Source organism: Lepidochelys olivacea (assembly GCF_965140295.1).
Source record: "Lepidochelys olivacea isolate rLepOli2 genome assembly, chromosome: 3".
Taxonomy (NCBI): Eukaryota; Metazoa; Chordata; order Testudines; family Cheloniidae; genus Lepidochelys; species Lepidochelys olivacea.
Window position 1 is genome coordinate 132,288,365 of NC_140413.1, and position 19,048 is coordinate 132,307,412.

At 41.7% G+C, this 19,048-nt stretch overlaps 2 protein-coding genes across 2 annotated transcripts; one reads left to right on the top strand and one right to left on the bottom strand.

Moving 5' to 3' along the window:
- Positions 1-7,094: 7,094 nt before the first annotated feature.
- On the bottom strand, positions 7,095-10,296 carry EXOC8 (exocyst complex component 8). Its single transcript, XM_084622184.1, has 2 exons — positions 8,692-10,296; positions 7,095-8,010 (listed from the first exon to the last, which is right to left on the bottom strand). Exons 1-2 carry the CDS (start codon positions 10,291-10,293, stop codon positions 7,402-7,404), a joined length of 2,211 nt encoding a protein of 736 aa, XP_084478310.1. The 5' UTR covers positions 10,294-10,296; the 3' UTR covers positions 7,095-7,401.
- A 144-nt stretch (positions 10,297-10,440) lies between these two features.
- Positions 10,441-18,713, top strand: SPRTN (SprT-like N-terminal domain). Its single transcript, XM_084622185.1, has 5 exons — positions 10,441-10,912; positions 11,805-11,904; positions 12,776-12,904; positions 14,192-14,462; positions 15,653-18,713. Exons 1-5 carry the CDS (start codon positions 10,656-10,658, stop codon positions 16,402-16,404), a joined length of 1,509 nt encoding a protein of 502 aa, XP_084478311.1. The 5' UTR covers positions 10,441-10,655; the 3' UTR covers positions 16,405-18,713.
- Positions 18,714-19,048: the final 335 nt, after the last annotated feature.

The window sequence follows — 19,048 nt, forward strand, 5'->3', positions numbered from 1 at the left end:
GACACTTTACTTCTTAATGAGAGTGTCCATACAGAGGTTTAATGCACTTTAATTAAGGCACTTTTACTTCACAACTTAAGTTATTTCATCTTGACTTTCCTGAGCAGCCCCATGTAGTCACACCCTGAGTATTGTCTGCAGCCTCCACTAGTGGAGAAATAACAAGGAGTTTGGTGGCACCTTAAAGACTAACAGATTTATTTGGGCATAAATCTGTTAGTCTTTAAGGTGCCACCAGAGTCCTCGTTGTTTTTGTGGATACAGACTAACACGGTGACCCCTCTGATACTGGAGAAATGTAAACATACCCCTATTGTTCCTTCCACTTTTTTGGGGGGGGGTCATGACCCTTGTTTATTCTCTGATTAGTGAAGATCAGGTGTTACACATCCTCATGATCATTTAGACACAATATCAGTCTTCTAACCAAATAGTCTTATTCAATTAGCACAGCTGAAATAGATTTCTTTCCATTAGCAGTTGTTGAATCACAATCCGCCTTTACTTCTGAATGAGACCATCCACACAGGGATTTAATTCACTTTAATCTAATGCACTTTCATTTCATTTTCACTTTTCTGAATTTTCACTTGTCTCCCCCTAGACAAACCCTCAGCATTTTGCCCATGGTATTGTCTAACCCCTTTCAGAGATGGGTTATACAAATGCCTGAATCCTGTTCACCCTCCAAACACCATGGTGGTTGTTACTTCCTGTGAAGTTGCACTGGTGATGAATTATGGGTCCTAGTTTTCCTATCATAGATGAAGCCTGGAGGAAAGATTTTGCTGACACGGGGGTGAGGCCTGGTTTACACTTAAAATGTAGGTCAATAGAGCTATGCCACTCAGTTACATGAACAATCCACACTCCTGAGCACTGTGGCTATGCATCCTGATCCCCAGTGTAGATGCAGCTAGGTCAAAAGAATGCTTCTGCTAGCCTCGATACGGTATTTCGGGGAGGTAGTGGTGACCCTACCCACGGAGAAACCCCATCCCCTTCCACTGGCATAGGCTGCGGTGACACTATAGGCCGGTCTACACTATGGGACTAAGTCGACCTCAGTTACGCAACTCCCGCTACATGAATAACATAGCTGGAGTCAATGTACCTTAAGCTGACTTATTGCAGTGTCTACACCATGCTGGGTCGATGGGAGAAACTCTCCTGTCGACTTACCTTATGCTTCTCATTCTGGTGGAGTATCAGAGTCGATGGGAGGGTGATCGGTGGTCAATTTAGCGGGTCTAAGACCCACTAAACTGACCCCTGGTGGATCGATCGCCACGCATCGATCTCCTGATAAGTCAAGACAAGCCCTGTGTGACTACGTTAACATAGCTATGGCTGTAAACTAAGCCAGCATAGCAGTATAGTGTAGACATACCCTGTGTCACACTAAACTAGAGGTGCCAAACAAAGGTACTCTTAATTTGCTCATGCAGTTGCTGCAGTTTTGCACACAAATCAGATAATTGCAAAGAGTTCATTTAAAAAAGGCAGAAAAGCAGTGGTTCTGGAAGTGCCTCTCCATCATTTCTTCCCAGTGAGGTTTGCTGAATGCAACAGATATTTACTAACTAAACCCCCAATCCAGCCAAGCACTTCAACACAATTAACTCTGAGGCCACAAGTAGTCCTATAGACTTCAGTGGGATTATTTATGTGCTTAAATTTAAGCACACACTTAAGTGCTTTGCTGGATGGAGGCCTGAAAGATTAATTATTATAAAAGGGGCTGTCTTCTATCTTTGATCCTTATGCAAACTCCTATTGTCATCAGTGAAGGTTCCCCTGAATATAGAGAGTAGTGTAGGGCCCAAACTTTTTTAGGCCTGATTCACAGACTGTAAATTCAACATTTCATTTGTCCCTCTTCACAGAATGAGTTTAACACCCCTGCTGTAAACCCTGCTACCGCATGGAATGGGAAGATAAACAGCCCTGCCAAAAGGGGATCTGAGGTAACAAAATACAGACACAGATTTCTTATAGGAGGCACATTTTGTGAGGGAAAGAAATCAAATCCTTGAAACAGGAGGGATGTGTCTGGAAACAGTTATTCAAATATTCTCCTAAGAAACTCATTTTGTGGGATCAGGACAATTAAAATTCCCTTTCCCATCCCCCACCACCATCTGTTCCAAGGCTCAAACAATTATTATGGGTCCAGCTCTCCAGTTACTTTTTACCAAGTGTAATAACCTCTTTTCTAGCCAGTCTGATGTCAAAACTGGCAATAAATGTAACAAGAGAAGCCCTTGTTCTGCCTTCTTAAAGCGTATTAAAGGTTTTAAACTGAAATAAAAATGAAGCCTAAACTAAAACTTGGCAGATATGGCTGCAAACTGGTAACCATCTTGGATATAATAGAGATGAGCCACTGCAAAGTTCAGAACTGGATCTGAACTTTGCCTGAGTTTGGCTGTGTTTGAAGCAAGGTTTTGGTTTGGCCCATTATAAAGCTAGGAGCCAGTTAGGAAGTTTGGATCTAGACTTTGCCGAAGTTTGGAGGTGTTGGTATGCATATCTGACTTCACTATAGGCCCAACCGAACTCCCTAGTGAGCCCCATTGGAGTTTTGCCATTGATTTAAATAGGAGCAGATTTTAACAGGTTTTTTGGGGAGGGAGAACAGTATCCTTATAGGGTGTGCACTTCTGGGGGCACATGGCCAAACCCTGAACAGTCAATAGTTAATAGTTATGGACATTTTTGAAGAGACTTTCATCTAAGGATCTGAAAGCACTTGTATAAAAAACACTGGTGAATTTAGGTGTACACCCCCTGGGATGTAGTTAAGTATTATTATTCCATGGATGAAATCCTTGTTTTATTGAAGTCAATAGGCGTTTTGCCCTTGATTTCAGTGGGACCAGGATGTCACCCCATGAGATCTTTCGTCCTATTAAATAGTTCACAGAATGAAATGGTTGGAGAACTACTGTCCTAAACAGTGCAATCATACTGTTCATCACCTGGCCCAAGTTCCTTAAGTTCCTTCAGAACTCTTGGTTGGTAGCCCTGGTGACTTGTTCCTCTCCTCTTCTGACAATTCAGTTTGTAACAGTGCTTTGCTTTTATTTCATCTAAAGCATAGCACTGGGGTGGTAGGCATCTCTCCAATATCCTCTGTAGTGAAGACTGATACAAACAAATTATTTAGCTTCTCAGTAAAGATGTTATCTTCCTCAATGGCTCTCTCCACCCTAGCACTCCTATGGATTCACCAATTTTCTGGCATACATTAAAAATGTGTCTTTTTCGTTTTCATCTGTTTCTCTTTGCCTTCCTCATTTCCATGTTACCCTCTACTGTTTATGTTTTCTATTGGCTTCACTGGGGTTGTTGGATTACCATTTCCTGAAAAATGCCTATTCAAATAACCTCTTGAAACTTATCCCTTAATCATACTGGGTTTTATTTCCCGGCTTCTTTTTTGGTTTAAGGGTTGTGTTTGCCTTCAATGACTCTGTTATGGAATGGTTAAGAATAACAATTTTACTTTCCTTAATATTGAGTTTAGAGCCCATTACAGCAACTTCCACATTTTTTTTTTAAATCTCCCTTTCCAACATTTAGTATCACAGTCTACATTTTCTTCCCACAGGATGTCAAACATACTTACTTTGTGGTCACTATTATTTAGTGACTCAACTACAGCTACTTCTTGAATCCATGCTTGTGCGTAACTTAGAACTATGTTGAGAATAGCCTCTACTCAATTCTAGAACTAGCTGTTCCAAGAAACCATCGTTTAAGATGCTGAGAAATTGTTCCTCTAAACTGTATCCTGTTGTGTCAATTGCCTAGTCTGTATGCAAGTAACTGAACTGATACGTTACTTAGTTACCTCTTTCATCTATCTCAAAAGTGTGATCCAAAGCCTGCTGAAATCACTGGTAGTCTTGCTATGGCCTTCAATAAGCTTTGGATCAAGTCCTCAATAGCTTTTTCCTGATAAGGAGACTGGTACAACATTTCTACTCCCCTACTACAACATTTCTATTCATATGACTATGAATTTGTATCCATACAAAGTCTACGGTATGGTCCTCTCCACTAAGAAATGTTACTGAATTAAATTATACGAAACACATCAACTCCCATGAGTAACAGTGTCTTGACTGTATTCAGACATTCACAATTTCATCAAAGCAGCTAAAGGAAGTATCGAATTTTACACACAATACCCTCTCAAAATGAAAAAATTCTAACAGAACTGATTATTCCACTCCAAACCACCAAAATTGCAAAATTAGTGTATCATCTTAATAGTTAATCCAAATACTAAACTAAAAGCTGAACAATGCTCTCCCTACCTGCATTTTGTTTTAGGAAAAGAAAAGTGCTACCTAACATTAGAGTAAGCAAATCTGAAATTTTATTTATTAAAAAGGGACTTTCAAAATATTTTTATTTTAATCATAGCTATTTCAGTTAGCATACAAAGTGTGTGTTCAATTTAATTTATACATCACTTGTCTCAGCCATAATTTATTTTGCCCTATATAAATTCTCAGTCGTGACTTAAACAGAACCACAAGGCATAAAATATCAATGCTACCTACAGTGGTCTAGACAGCCCAAACTCCATATGCAAAAATTAGTGTGAATTTGTAGCAGTCTAAGCAAATACAAGATTTGGTCAACAAAATCGAAGGAAAGCCTGGACTTTCTGGTCTGCTAAAGTTACTGGACAGATTCTGCCTCTTATATCGAGTGCTTCCCAACCTCTGTTATAAAGAGGGATCACATCAGGGGCAGAAGAAGATATGGCAGAGCTGAGATCCACTATGCTCAATCCTCTGCTGGCAGTAAGGAATGTTACATCAGCAGCAACAACAGCATCAATTAGAAGAGGACACCTCTCCTACTGTATCTTATTGGGAAGCTCTGAATCAGGGTGCTGCAACCCAGCTCCTTTCAGCAAGCCCTCAGATACAGTGAAGAACCAGAGCCTTAATATTTAGTCTCGCAGGTTACCTTTCTTGAACTGCAACAAATTCAAATGAGCTTTAAGTTGATTATTCTGTACTCCTAAATGAAAATCCTATCTTCAGGAGTGGGGGGAAAAAAGATACAGAATATATAGCATTAAAAATAATAACCATAAATGATGCTCTTTGGTTCTCTTTTATAACCAATCTGAAAATGTTTCCCAAACTCATTAAGGCTGATGCATCTACCATGCACTGGTGTGTGTTTCAAAGGACATATTAGCTATAAACCCCCCCCAACAAACTACCCTGGACTGTTGGATTCTGCTTTTCAGGGTAGTGCAATGAAATAACCCCAGAACATGGATTTAAGAGGAATATTTGCCTGAGCAGTAACTCTCATTGTCCTAATTTGGCATAAAAGAAATACTATTATTTTAGTGGCCTTCAATTGCATTCAACTAACTTAGACCATGGAACTGGTTCTTACACTGTAAAAATGCACTCTTGTTTTTCATGCAACTTGACCAGCAAAATAATTGTATAGTGAACCCAGAAATAATCTTGAGAGTGAATGAATGGAGTGGGAGGGTGCCTTGCAGAGTCTGTAAGCTCCAGTGCTGTCCAAGAGTCACCAGCGTGAGAACGAGCCATTAAATAAAGAGATGAAAAATCTAGGAAAATGCGGCAATGGGCTGGCTCTATATAATCAGCTATTCAATTGCTTTTACCAGTTAAATGTTTTGCAACACATGCTTTTATAAGGTGCTGATCACCACAAGTTGCTAAAGTTTCATTTAAAAGAGACAAGTTTAAAAGTGCAGGGGTATGATTCTCATTTATGCCCATTAAGATTCTAACACAAAATCATTTGTAACAATATTGTTTTCTCAAGATTAAGAAGATGTATGGTTACAAGAAGAGGAAGGGAGAATTCAAAAGACTGGGCAATGGTTTGAGTCAATAGAAAATTACCAGTTATTTTCAGAGACCTATATAGAATGAGATAGTAGTCACTGTTCAGATTCCAGAGAACAGGCATCTACATAAAATACCCATGAAACTGGCACTCTAGTTGGCAGTCACACCAGTGAAACCAAGTAGATCAAAAAATCTTATTTCTGGTTGTGGTCCCTTCTACAAACAGGGATAAAGGACATTGGCAGGGTAGTGTATCTGTGGTGTGGATAAAGCATTTCAAATTTTCAGTGTAATCAAACACATATAGTATGGTTTGGTGTTTGAAGAGGGGGAAGGTTGTAAAAAGACTGAAACAGGTAATTTTTATAATGAATTACTATACTGTAGAAAGCAACACTAACAAATTTGCAGTAACAGCCATGTCGTATATGTTTTTAAAAAGAATTACATAAGCGTCATTCTCTTTAGGAAAAATGTTTCTTCCTGTCTCTACCATCCATGCCCTTGCACAAGTGAAGCTGGAATGTAGGTCTCCTAAACATGAAATCGTACTTTAATGACAACTTTCCTCCAACCCACACAACTCAGTCTCATTTATGTTTTGAAACAAGAAGCCCTCTTTGCTATGGTTTCTACAGGTAGATAGGGGATGGAAAAGTAGTTATACCCACACCTCAATAAACTACACTGTGTGTGTGTAATGGACCCGCTCCTGCTCCCATTGAAGTCAACAGAAAAACAAAGTAAATACATAACTTTAAAAAATTCTCTTAGTTATAATAAATAATCTTAGGTGTTCTTTCTACAAGCAGAAAAAACCCACAAAAAATCTTTCTAACAGTAAGTAGAGCATTTCATCAGGGAGGTAGGATTTTTAAGTTGACAATGTCCTTTTGCTAAACTAGGTAGGGAAATGTTTTCTTTTTTAATAACATCTTTGACGTGAGAATCTTTTTTTGAAGTGACTATGCACTCTTTGTAGCGCTGATTGCCTGTCTTGTTGTCAAGCAAATCTCTGCTTAAAAACTACCAGAGGGTGAATTCTGCAAATCCATAGAATTTACTCATGTTTGAAAGGTGGATGAGCTTCACAAAGAACCACACTCATAGAATTCTTCAGTAAACCTAGCAATTGTACTCCTTCAGGAATATGTTAATTTTTTTTTAAAATCACACAATTCAAAATGTGATTAGAGGTTATATTCTACTGCTATATGTAGTACAAGTATGTAGATATTTCACTAACATTTTATTCAGCCCAAAGCAGAATATAAAACATCACAACAGAGGCTATTAATGGGGAAAGGAGACATGCAATACAAGATTATATGACCCCAATGCTTTTTCTCCTTAATTATTTGATTTTTCTTTCCCTTCCTTGTTTTCAGATTTGGTTCATGAATCTTTAGTTAAAACAAGGTTGCAGATGGAATTTTACAGCTTTCAGGGATTTGGAAAAGATTTACAAAATATATCTTCATAGACAACACTATTGAAAGTACGCTGTAGACTTCTGAACAGAACACACGGGTTTCATTTATACTACAGAAGTTGTACTTTCAGGATTTACACGCATTAGTCTTGAAGCATTTCTCAGATCCTGTAGTTGCTTCGCTGGCTTTCCGACCCCTTCCTCAAACCTTTTCTCCACAACAGGAAGGACAGTTTCATAAAGAAATGACGCATTCTGCCTGATGAATGCTTTTTTCTCAGGGTCCTGTTCACACCGTAAACTGTAATCGACATGCTGGACAGCCACAAGGATAATCTCTACTAGGCTTTCCAGCAGAACCATGTGCAGCTCTGGGAAATACAGCTTGAGTGCTTCCTCCAAGAAGGCCATAGTCTGCTTGGTAAAAGCCACCACAGTGTAGCTAAGGTTCACCCAGCAGTCATCACCGGTGTATTGGTCAAAAGTGCTCATTCCACAGCTCCTCATCTCCTCTCTGAGTTTTCCCAGAGCACCTGGGGTCATCAGGTTCATCCTTCTCCACATCTCTTCAGAGTTGCGATGCTTGGTGGCCTCAATTATGATATCCTTGTAGCTCTGCAAAGCTCCTTTGATATCTTTCACTAACAGGGCATGAATGATGAAAGTGAGGTCCAGCCCAATCTCGCTGAGCTGCTTGCAGTGCTCCTTCGCTACCTTCAATAACAACATTTATTAATATATATCTGGATATCTTATACACTAATTTTTTTTTACAGACTAATCTAGTTAATCACCATGTTACCCTTAAAAGTATCAGTCCTATTTTATAGATATGAAAAATAAGGCAGAGATTAAATGTACCTTCAAAAAAAAGAAATAGACTGATTTTATATATATTAGAAATGCAGATCTTTTCTGCCACAGAACACTACGGACAACTAGAGCAGTAATAGGATCATGTCGTAAGAGCCTGAAAACTGGGGAATTAAGGAATAAAGGATTTTTAGTATTTTTTAAAAAAACTTTTGTTAATCCATAGTCCAATCCAATCCAATAAACTCTTTGGAGAAAGGCATATTCAAACTTTAACAAATAAATCTTATCCCTTTAATTAAGATGTGAAAGAGCTGACAAACTTTTGCAATCTCCAATCAGTCTTTGGGCAAAACATGGGAAAACCAAACCTGGCATTGCTGATATTCACAGAACAAAAGACAAGCAGAAAAAACCCACAACAAAAAAGCCTTTCATACATCCTAAAGAAGCAGGACACCTTTCAGACCAAAGCCACAGAGGTAATCAGTAAGCGAACAAGGATTAGAAATCAGAAGTTACTGGTTTCTTCCAGGAATGGGGTCAATTCACCAGACCATACTACCTTCCTTACACGCTTACCTTCACACACTCAGCAGCAGTGGACAAGCTCTCTTTACTGTCGAATACTTGCTTGCTAAAGGCATCTACAAACATCCTCATTGCCGAGCGGGCCCACACAATGAAGGCAGAGTAGCAGCCACTGTTGCCAGCAAAGTCTGTCTCAAACTCCCTGGCCGTCTCTAACAAACTGGTAAAAAAGACATGGCAAAGCTTGTGGATGTAGAGCAGAGTGGCACCCTCAATGCGCAGTTGACGGATGGCTGTGTGTACAGCAGCTGCCCTGTTCTTCAAGAAAAGCTCACATGCCTTGGTGGACTGCCCCAAGCGAATGAGCTGGGACACAGCCCGGCGAGTGGCCCTAGGACCACCTCGTAATGACCGATCCGGAGATAGCTCAAACACCAGCACATCGGTGAGCTGCCTGACTCGCTCATCTACCTTGGCTCTTAGCTCCCTCACTGGCTGGCTCATAGCCTTCTCTCCCAAATACTCATTCAGCTTATCCAACAGGTCCACTGCCCCCTCAAAATCTCTCTGGGCAATGCAGACATCTAGGTCTTCAGGCAACTCCTGGATCCACTCCAGGGACAGATCTACTGTCTCTTCCTCAGGTGCGGGTTCCTTTTCATCTTCTCTGTCAAAGGGATTAGTGGCCTCAGGAGGTGGCGGAGCAGTACGTGGCGGGGCCTCCTGCTCCAGCCTCAGCTTCTCACTGAGGGCGCGGTTCCGCTTGGTCTCCTCCAGCACCTCCAGCCACTCCTTCTTGATCTTGGCATTCTCGGCCTGGAAGATGCGGCTCTCGGGAAACATGAGCAGCTTGAACATGTCCTTCATGGGCGGGTTGTCCTTGACATTGATCACAGCCAACCCTTCCAGGGGATAGAGGGCATTGTAGCGGTAGGCACCACGCCGGTTGGGCAGCCAGGTGGCCACCAGCAGGCAGTCGTTCATGAGGAAGGCATGCACCCGCTGGATCTGCGCCATGTGATCGGCGTCGTACTCCACCAGGTCGCCGTTGTAGACGAGGTACTTGCCGGGGCTCTCGGGAAGCAGGTCCCGGCAGCCCTCCACCTTCTCCAGCAGGGTGGTGAGCGTGCGCTGCCGCCCCTCCTCGCTGGCGGCCTCCTTGGCCGAGAGGGGGAGGAAGGGGTTGCTGTGGGGGTCGGCGGCGGCGCGGCGGGCGCCCAGGGCGGGGTCGTCGCGGTCGGCCTGCAGCAGCAGGGCCTGGGTGACGGCCTCCATGATGCCCTTCTGCTCGGTGAGGATGTGGCTGAGCTGGTACATCTCGCTCTCCAGGTAGCTGATCTCGCGCGCCGTCTCGATGAACTGGCGGTAGTTCTGGTAGACGTTGCGCTTGAGGCTCTGCGCCGTCTCCTCGCTCAGCGCCTGGATGCGCTGCCGGTGCTCCTGCAGGTCCCGGTCCCCGTCCGACTGCTGCGACAGCTGCTTCACGTACTCGCCCGCCGCGAAGCCCCCCGACTCCAGCTGCCGCCGCAGCCGGCTCCCGCCCCCGCCCTCACCCAGCGGCAGCGCCATCGGTACCGCCGGCAGGGAGGCCGCAACACACCGAGAGCGGAAGACCGGTGACAGCAGGTACGGCGGCGCTGGGAAAGGGCGCATGCGCCAGGATTACGCACCAGCTACTGCGGCCTATTGCGCGTGCGCCTAGACAGCGACCTCCTTTGAATGGCGTAATAATCCTACGTCAGAGGCTGCACTGCGCAAGCGCTGATTGAGGGGGCTGTACTCGCCGGGTAGTACGTATGCGTCGGACAGAGCGGAAGTTGAGTGCGGGACGCTATTTGGCGCACGCGCAAGAGGAAAGTGGTAGAATACGCATGTGCTGAGAAGGGGGCAAGAGGAGGGTACCCAGCTGTATTGCGCGTGCGCCAGAATCCGAGTCAGCGGTTGCCGCTCGGGAGGCTGAGGGGCTCGCCCAGTGCGCTTCCCGCCCGGGCCCGGGCCGACGGCGCTCCACCGGGATGGACGGAGACTTCCTGCTGGCGCTGCGGTTACAGGCGCAGTGGGAGGAAGAGGAGGAAGCGGCGGCGGTAGCGGCCTGTAGCGAGTTCCCGCGCGGCTCCGCAGCGCCGCCGCGGCCGCTCTCCGTGGTGGACGAGGCCTGGGAGCTGCTGGACCCGAGCCCCGACGTCCGCGGCCTCTTCGTGCAGTTCAACGAGACGCTCTTCTGGGGGAAGCTGGCGGCCGTGGCGGTGACGTGGAGCCCGCGCATGACGCTGTACGGTAACGGCTGCGGGCGGCTGTTGGAACGGGCCGGCGGCGGGGCTCGGGGCGCTGCGGGAGCAGCCGCAGCCGGCCCCAGTGAACGGCCCCGGGGAGCTGCATCGAGCGGCCGCGCTGATCCCAGGAACTCGCGGCTCCAGTTAAAGCGCGATCGCCGCGGCCGCCAGACGGGAGGGGGCCCCGGGGGTCGCAACCTCTCTAGCTCACTTGGAATAGTTAATTCCTGCCACCTCCGCTCGGGACGTGACCTGTTCAGTGGCATGTGTCACGCTCTCCCGCCTGGACACTTTCACAAACTGCGAATCCCCCCTTGGCTTCGCACGCCAGGAGCGTGTTTCCCCCTCGAGTAGGTGAACCTGGCGGGGGATTAGAACTGGCTGCACAGTCAGTGCTGTTAGTCTGTGTGTGGTAAACTCAAGGTGTGTGTGACTGCATATTACTCATGCTCAAATAAATTGGTTAGTCTCTAAGGTGCCACAAGTCCTCCTTTTCTTTTTGCAAATACAGACTAACACGGCTGCTACTCTGAAACCTGTAAGATGTAGCGCCTCCGTTTTCGTTTTCACCAATTATTTGTTTTGAAAGGCTTCAGAAAAGGGAAACTCAGGTCGAAGCAGTAGCAATAGATTCATATGTTTTAGGACTATTTTGGAAGTAGGTTTTTTTTTTTTTTGCCATTTCCTAGTTTGTACTGTAAAATTATTGGTTAAACTCTGGATAAGTCTTGGAGTTTAGCAATGTTGTGCTCTTTGGAGAGTTGTTAAAAAAAATCTTGGTTTACTTGGCAATGTTAAGTGGACCAGTATTTGTGTATTTAATTCTCAGTTCTGCTCCACCAGCTACAAAAACAAATAGAAGTCTACCGTCTGCCTATTTTTCTTTTTTAGATGTGCTGGAGTGTGCAGCTATGAAGGAAGAGGTGGGATGTGTTCCATCCGCCTTAGTGAGCCACTCTTAAAGCTAAGACCAAGAAAGGATCTTGTAGAGGTATTTTAAGACATTTCATCTATGTGTAAACTTACTGTAAATCTCCTGAAGTGTATCCTATCTTAAATTGTGCACTGGAGGTCTTAATGCACAATGTTATCTAGATTATAAAATAGTCTTTGCTTTGATAGGAAACTTGTATTAATTGCTTAGTGGTGGTTGTCTAAGTATGCAAAATTATGGTAATCTCAGTCACAATTTTTCTGAACTGACACCCTTATGGGTAAGACCCAAAGTCATTCACCCATTTTACTCCCAGAAATAGGAAAAATATTTTTGAGGGATTTAAAATATCCCCTTCCTTAATGTTAAAACTATAAAGTTGGCTTCAGAATGCAAAATGAAACTATTTCAATTCAATCTCCTGGCTGAGCAGCCCAGTAACACAAAAAGGAGGATTTGATCATGCATGTAAGTTTCATGCTGTTCCTCAGTTCTCTCCCAGTTCTGTTGTTGTGAGCTGGTTGGAAATTAAGGTTAGACAAGATTCCTATTCTAAAGTGCTCAGTGATCTGCAGTCTTGCAAAATCTGCATCCTACTGCAGGCTCACAAGCATCGCTTTTCTCCTGGGGAAGTAATTTTTTTAAAAGAGCCTAAGTCAGGGGAGATCAGATTTTGAATGTCATTTTTCATAGTAATGTCCCTTTGAATGCCCTTTAGGATATATGGAGAGAGAGGATGATTTTTAGCAGAGAGTTGTTATTGTATTCTTATGACCCATACTTAGATTGCAAATGCACGGAAATAAAATCTGTATCAAGATAAATAGAAAATAGTAAAGACAAAATGGGCTATTAGCTAAATTATTTTAAAATAATATATCATATGTTTTTCAGAAAACATCTAGCAATTTAATGACTTTTGTTTCAGACACTCTTACATGAAATGATTCATGCCCTATTATTTGTCACTAACAATGACAAAGACCATGAATCCCATGGGCCAGAGTTTTGCAAACACATGCGTCGTATCAATCGCATGACTGGAGCCAATGTTACAGTAAGTCGTTTTTACTTAACAAAATACAATCTAGAAAATTTAAACTATATTTTCTATTCAGGTACTATGTAACTGGATATTTCAAATATAGTATGATAATATGTTGGCACTTATTGTTAGCCAGTCCGTAGGTGGTATAAACAGCTTTGGGTAGAGAGAGCTTTGTACTAGTTATGGGGAGGGGAGGAGCAAGCAGGTTGAGGAGAGTGCAGTAAAACCTGTTTGGGAATATGTAACTTGTAAACGTATATTGTATTGTATTATACATTTTTTTAGAAAAAAATCTCTGGAGCCATTTTGGCTCAATATTTGTTTTTAAATTTTTAGTGTTATGAACTCTTAAAGGAAAAAGACTTCAACTTCAGGATACAATTTGGGAACTAAAAATCCAGTTTGCTTTTAGGATTTAATAAAAGAGAGACTGTTGCGTTAACCATAAATTTTGTATTTTAAAGCTCACATCTATGTTACTACTAATGCCTTAGATAAATATCTTAAGTTTTAAATAAAACTCCAATTTACATTTTATTATGGTGGTTCTTCCTCCATATTTTTTTCTTTTTAGAAAATGAAAACAGAATCATCAGTTTCTTTTGTTTATAGTCAAAACTTGGTATTTTACTACCTGGTTTTCACACATTCTTACTATAGTGCACTGATTGGGAGCAAAAAGCAGTTGCAGATAGGGCTTTTTAATGAATTCAAACAAAATATCCAGCGAAAGTTTCTGTTTGTCTTAAGTTTTATAAAAGCCTTGTTTTTACAGTATCTAAATTTTGGGCCAAATTTGACCCAACCATTTTCCTTTAGTTGAAGAAGAAGAAGAAGAAGAATAGATAACATTAAAATTCAAGAAGATTCTGTACTTCAGTTACTAACTTAAAGATGCAGGGAGGGGAGTTGATTTATTCCTCTGTCTAGGTGCAGAATAAAGCTTCATGAAAGGGAAACAAGCATTGATCCATTATTGCTTAATATCTCTTAGTGCACAGAGTGCTAGTTAATATTTAATGGTTATTAGTATGCAAGATTGTGCTGTCCATATATCAGGCGTTTTAATTTTTGTAGGGAGGGAAAAATGCTATTTACTTGAAAGTGGTTGCTATGCATACGGTAGGCTCTCTGCTAGCAGGTAAATAATGTGCTGTTTTCCTCCTGGCTCTCTGAGGGTTTTCCCCATGAGAGGTAGTAGTAAGTAGTTAAAGAATGCTAGCACATTTCAAACATGTAAAGATGAATGATTAATATGAAATGGAAATGACTGTTGTGTTTTTGTTTTATGCTTAGATCTATCACGACTTTCATGATGAGGTGGATTCATATCGCCAACACTGGTGGCGATGTAATGGCCCATGTCAGAGTAGAAAACCTTATTATGGATATGTGAAACGCGCAATGAATAGGGCACCCTCTGCACGAGACTTCTGGTGGTCTGACCACCAACAGACCTGTGGAGGAACGTTCTCAAAAGTAAAGGAGCCAGAGAACTATTCTAAAAAAGGCAAGGAGAAAACCCAGCTAGGAAAGCTTTCAAACTCTGAGCCATCTGATACCAAAGGTATGTAACTCTGTTTTCACTTTTCTTCCCTTCAGGCCCACTCCTGCCCTATACAGTACTCCAACAAATGAAAATAGATCAAATACTGGAGAAATTCAGTATTCAGATTTTCTGTAATGTTGGATTTGGTTCACATGGTTTTGGGGGGGGGGGGTTTAAATGCTTGTGTTGCATTAAAGTTATAGCATAGTTAAAGGTCTGTGCAGCACTATGTAGTCATCTTCATATTTTTAGAGCAAAAATATTGGACTAAATAAATAACTCAGATTTCTGGATTTACTTATGATCTATCTTACTATTAGCGAATCATAATTAGAATCACAGCACCTGGCCATTCAAAGGGACGCAGCTTATGAAAATGTCATTCCATCCGTATTAACTTTCATCCCAGAATTTTAAGCAGAAAACTAGTTATGCAGGCATGGCCCTGTGTATTTCAGGGCCACAGAACTTGCAGCAAAATCTTTACCCTGCACAGCAGAGTCAAAGGCTTAGGTTCTACAATGCTATTAGACATTTCTTGTCCTTATCATTGTGAGGAGAACCTGCTAAGCAATGTTATCTTTCTGAATCTAACTAGCCAGAAATAATATGAATTAACCACCTTATTTATCGCAGTGGCTTGCTAACTCCTGAAAACGAGTGTAAAATTTCAATATTCACTGTTTCACAGGTGATGACTTTAGCAGAAAGCTTCAGCTAAGATGATTAACCCACAATGCCCACCTCTCTCCCACCTGCCAAGTGGTACAACTGTCCTCTACCCAGCTTCCAAAATCAACATTTTTCTCACCAGTCCCACACTTGACATCTACTGATGCATTACTTCATTATCAATATGAAAATATACAATATATTAGACTGAAATATGGTGACAGCGTAAAATTGAATATAAAAAACAGGAAGGGTACTGTATTAATCATATATATATGTCCTGCTTATATTAATTAAAAAGCTCCTTTTTATTTAAATCAAGCTGCTGAAAAAGTTTTTGTCTGCCACACGAGTGTGTCAGAATTTGGGGGATCTTACCACAGAACTTAGCTCCATCCTGCTGTGGAATAAGAGTCTGGTATTCAAGTCCTATTTGACTTCTTAAAAATCAAATAGCAAGTTGTTGAGTTGACAGACTTGATACTGAGCAAATGTAGTAGATTAGAACAAAGTTACTAATCACTCATCTTTTGCAGGAAGGATACATGGAGGTGATATACGAAGCCTAATTCCTTTTAGTGGAAAAGGATATCAGCTTGGAGGAGCAGGCCTTTGGTCCTCTGAGAGACACAAAAGTTCCAACAGTATTAAGGGCAGAGAAATACCCAGTCCACAATGTTATTCAGCAGCTGGAACCGCAAGATCAGTTCCTAAAAATGAACTAAAATTTGAACCAAACACATTCAGTACCAGCATTTCCCATCCAGTTTTTACTGATCGCTCCAATCATAAAAACAGCTTTGCTTTGAACCACAAGTTTCCTAAAATATCTGTCGCTAATACAAAAGCTTACAGGAATGTTGATGGGTCGCCTGTTAAAATTTCTCCTGTTAATGGAGGAAATTTGAACCAAAGTCCTACAAATGCCAAGTCGGTTTTTCCATCTTCTAATGAGACACCGAAACAAACTTCCTTTGAACAAGCTGAGACAACTCTAAGATCCTGGGTTTCATCCCAGGGAAATAGCAGCTTTGAAAGTGGTGGTATACCACAGAAACGGCCGAAAACGGAAGACAAATCTGCCTTTGTAAACTACTTTATAAAGAGAGAGAGTACTGATGGCACTTCTAGAACTAACACTCCTATAAAAAACAATGCTGAACCAACAGTGTCCTCTGAAAGTTGTAGTTCTGCTGTTAGTCAGAATAAAAAAGTTAGTTGTCCCGTTTGCCAGACCGAGGTTTTGGAGACCAAAATAAATGAACACCTAGACTCTTGTCTGGCATAACCTTTGAAATGCAATATCACAACTAAGTACTAAGAATTGTTTGAAATCTTCAAATTACATTGCTCAGGATTTATCCAATTATGATTGTTGTTGTGTGCCTGTACGCTGGCCTGTATTGTCCAAGCTGGTAACTTTCCTATATATGTAAAGTGGAGTCTGAATTTCAGCATGAAGGGAGGGCAGTTCTGATCCTAACATGCAACTCAAAAAAAAAAAAAAAAAAAAACCAGATGTATAGACTCTCCCGGTGCTCGTGTCCCAAAGAGCCTAAGGGTATATGTACGCTACCAAGCCTACATCAGCAAATTATGCCAGCACAGGTGATAGGAGGAGGAATTCTGTTGGTGTGGGAACAGCACCTCCCTGAACGATTTTAGCTGTGCCAGCAGAAGCCCTCTTCTGTCCATATAGCTGTGGTCTGTGCTGGTGGTATAGTTGGAATAAGTGTGTGGCTATGAGGTATGGTTTTTCTACACCCCGACCAACATAGCTATGTCGGTATAAATTTTGAAGTGTAGACCAGGCCAAATACACTCCTGATTTTAGTAAATGCAATTGTGGTTGGGTTACATTTTTACTGCAGAACCTAAGAAGGTCTCTTCCCATGGTAACACTTACTAGATTCTGAAATCTTAGATGATTTCTAAAAGCAACTTAACGTTTTTAACCATGTTTTGTCTTTTTGTACTTTTCCTCAGACCCCAAAATGTTCTTTAACTCATCCCTCGCCACCTTTTAAATTTAACTTCTAAATTGTCCCCTTCCACATAAACTGATACCAACTTATCAGTTTACCACAATGAAAATGTGTTAAATAGTGGGCATTTTTTTATATTCTTCTAACACCAAATATTGTGTTTTGGCCACAGCTACCGACTCTCCAGATATCAGTTTTGCCCAAAACTTTTTAAAGGGCAGGTAGGAATGAGGATGGAATTAGATTTAAATTATGGTTGTATCCACACTGCCAGCGAGGGGTGTGATTCCCCTGCTCATGTACACATACTCACTCTAGCTCTTTTCAATACCCACCTGAAACCAGTAGAAATGTATGCACTCTGCTCAGCCATATCTCTGCTGCTGCTACATTGCTATTTATATTTGCACTAGCTGGATGAGAGTGCAAGTATGTATAAACAACCAGGGGAATCACACCTCTTGCTTGCAGTGTAGACATAGTTTAAGTCTTCAGCAAAAATGGGGAGCAGCTTAGAAGTTAAAAAAAAAAAAAAATACAGTAAGTCTATTTTAGCATAATCTTGTAAGTGGAGAGCATGGGTAGAAAATTAGTGATATGGGAGGGATTCTAGATACTTACACTGCTTGATGCATTTGATGAAGCATTAGGCTGTAGACTTAAGGCCCTATTAGAGATACATACTGGGTTTTGAAGCATTGGTTAAGAGGGACAGGAATAGGATAATTTTTGTTTAGCCGCTTTGGTTGGTTTTTAATGTGCGTGGATGGTATGCAGGCAGTGACAGCTAATTCATGGTCCAACAATCTCCACTTTTTTTCCTTCTGTCCCTCACATTGGCCTTGCTGCATATATTGACGCTTCAGTGGCCTTCACTCTTTAACTCCAAGAATGTGTAGTGTGCGTTTCTGTATATTTGACCGCTAAAGGCTAAAACCACCAAGAGTAAAAATAGGGCTGAGTACAAGTAGCAAAACTAGAAGACCGTGTCATATCACTAGTCCTGCTACAGAATTCTAACTGAAGGCCTGAATTTAAATGCAGATTTCCAATTGAATTCCCATTGCAATCATTGGCAGAGCTTTGCTTTGCTTCCTTATCAGCCTAATTAATAGTTCAGTCAGTATATGCTAACAGCATTCTATTACATGTTATGAATACCAAGTAAGATGTATAAAGCCTACTAAAATGTTTACAGTTCTGTTGGTGCACTAAAGGTATTTAACTGACTGGTTTGGGCAATACTGTCACAGTTTAAACTAGCTTTCCCAATGAACTTATTATACACTAGGTTGCTTTTTGAACTGCTGGTAGGTATATATGGTGGCTATGATGCAGACAAAAGTGTAAATACAGGTTGTCTTGTTATAAATGTAACGTGGCTTACAATTGACTTCCTCTGAGATGAGAAATAAACAGATCAGACAGTTACGGAATTTGACCTGTGCTAACTAATATCTAGTTTCAAAGTACAGGGGGAAAAAAACCCCTAAGAATGCATAGAATGTACTTTTTTTCAAGAAACTGAATTTTAAAATACTGACATTACTGAAATGTTTTAATGACCTTAACAAAAATGTCTTGCATATTCTGAATAAATCATGATGCTGAACCTTGGGTTGTTAAGTCTGGTTTTCACGTGACTGTCAATGACTGTTTTATTTGCTCTTTAAACACATTTTGTACAACAGTAGTCACTTTTAACAGTTCACTCCAACATCTGCACAACCTTCCCTTCTTAACTACCCCACAAACCCAAACCTTGCTGTGGAGTGATAGTTATTCTTGGGGGGGATTCTGTGCCATTGCACATGTATGCAGAGTTCATGTCCCCTGCAGCTTTCTCTGCTTCCCCGCAGAAAAAAGATTTCTGAAGAGGAAGTAAAGAGAAGCCATAAGAGCGCTGATGCACCCCTCCAGGGCAGCATAAGTGTGTCAGTTTGGGCA

Bases quoted from the DNA above. Each gene is read 5' to 3' on its own strand.
- EXOC8 (XM_084622184.1), bottom strand. From the start codon at position 10,293: ATGCGCCCTTTCCCAGCGCCGCCGTACCTGCTGTCACCGGTCTTCCGC. The intron at 8,011-8,691 runs GTAAGCGTGTAA...TTGTTATTGAAG, and splicing joins CTGCTGCTGAGTGTGTGAAG to GTAGCGAAGGAGCACTGCAA.
- SPRTN (XM_084622185.1), top strand. From the start codon at position 10,656: ATGGACGGAGACTTCCTGCTGGCGCTGCGGTTACAGGCGCAGTGGGAG. The intron at 12,905-14,191 runs GTAAGTCGTTTT...TTTTATGCTTAG, and splicing joins TGACTGGAGCCAATGTTACA to ATCTATCACGACTTTCATGA. The intron at 14,463-15,652 runs GTATGTAACTCT...CATCTTTTGCAG, and splicing joins TGAGCCATCTGATACCAAAG to GAAGGATACATGGAGGTGAT.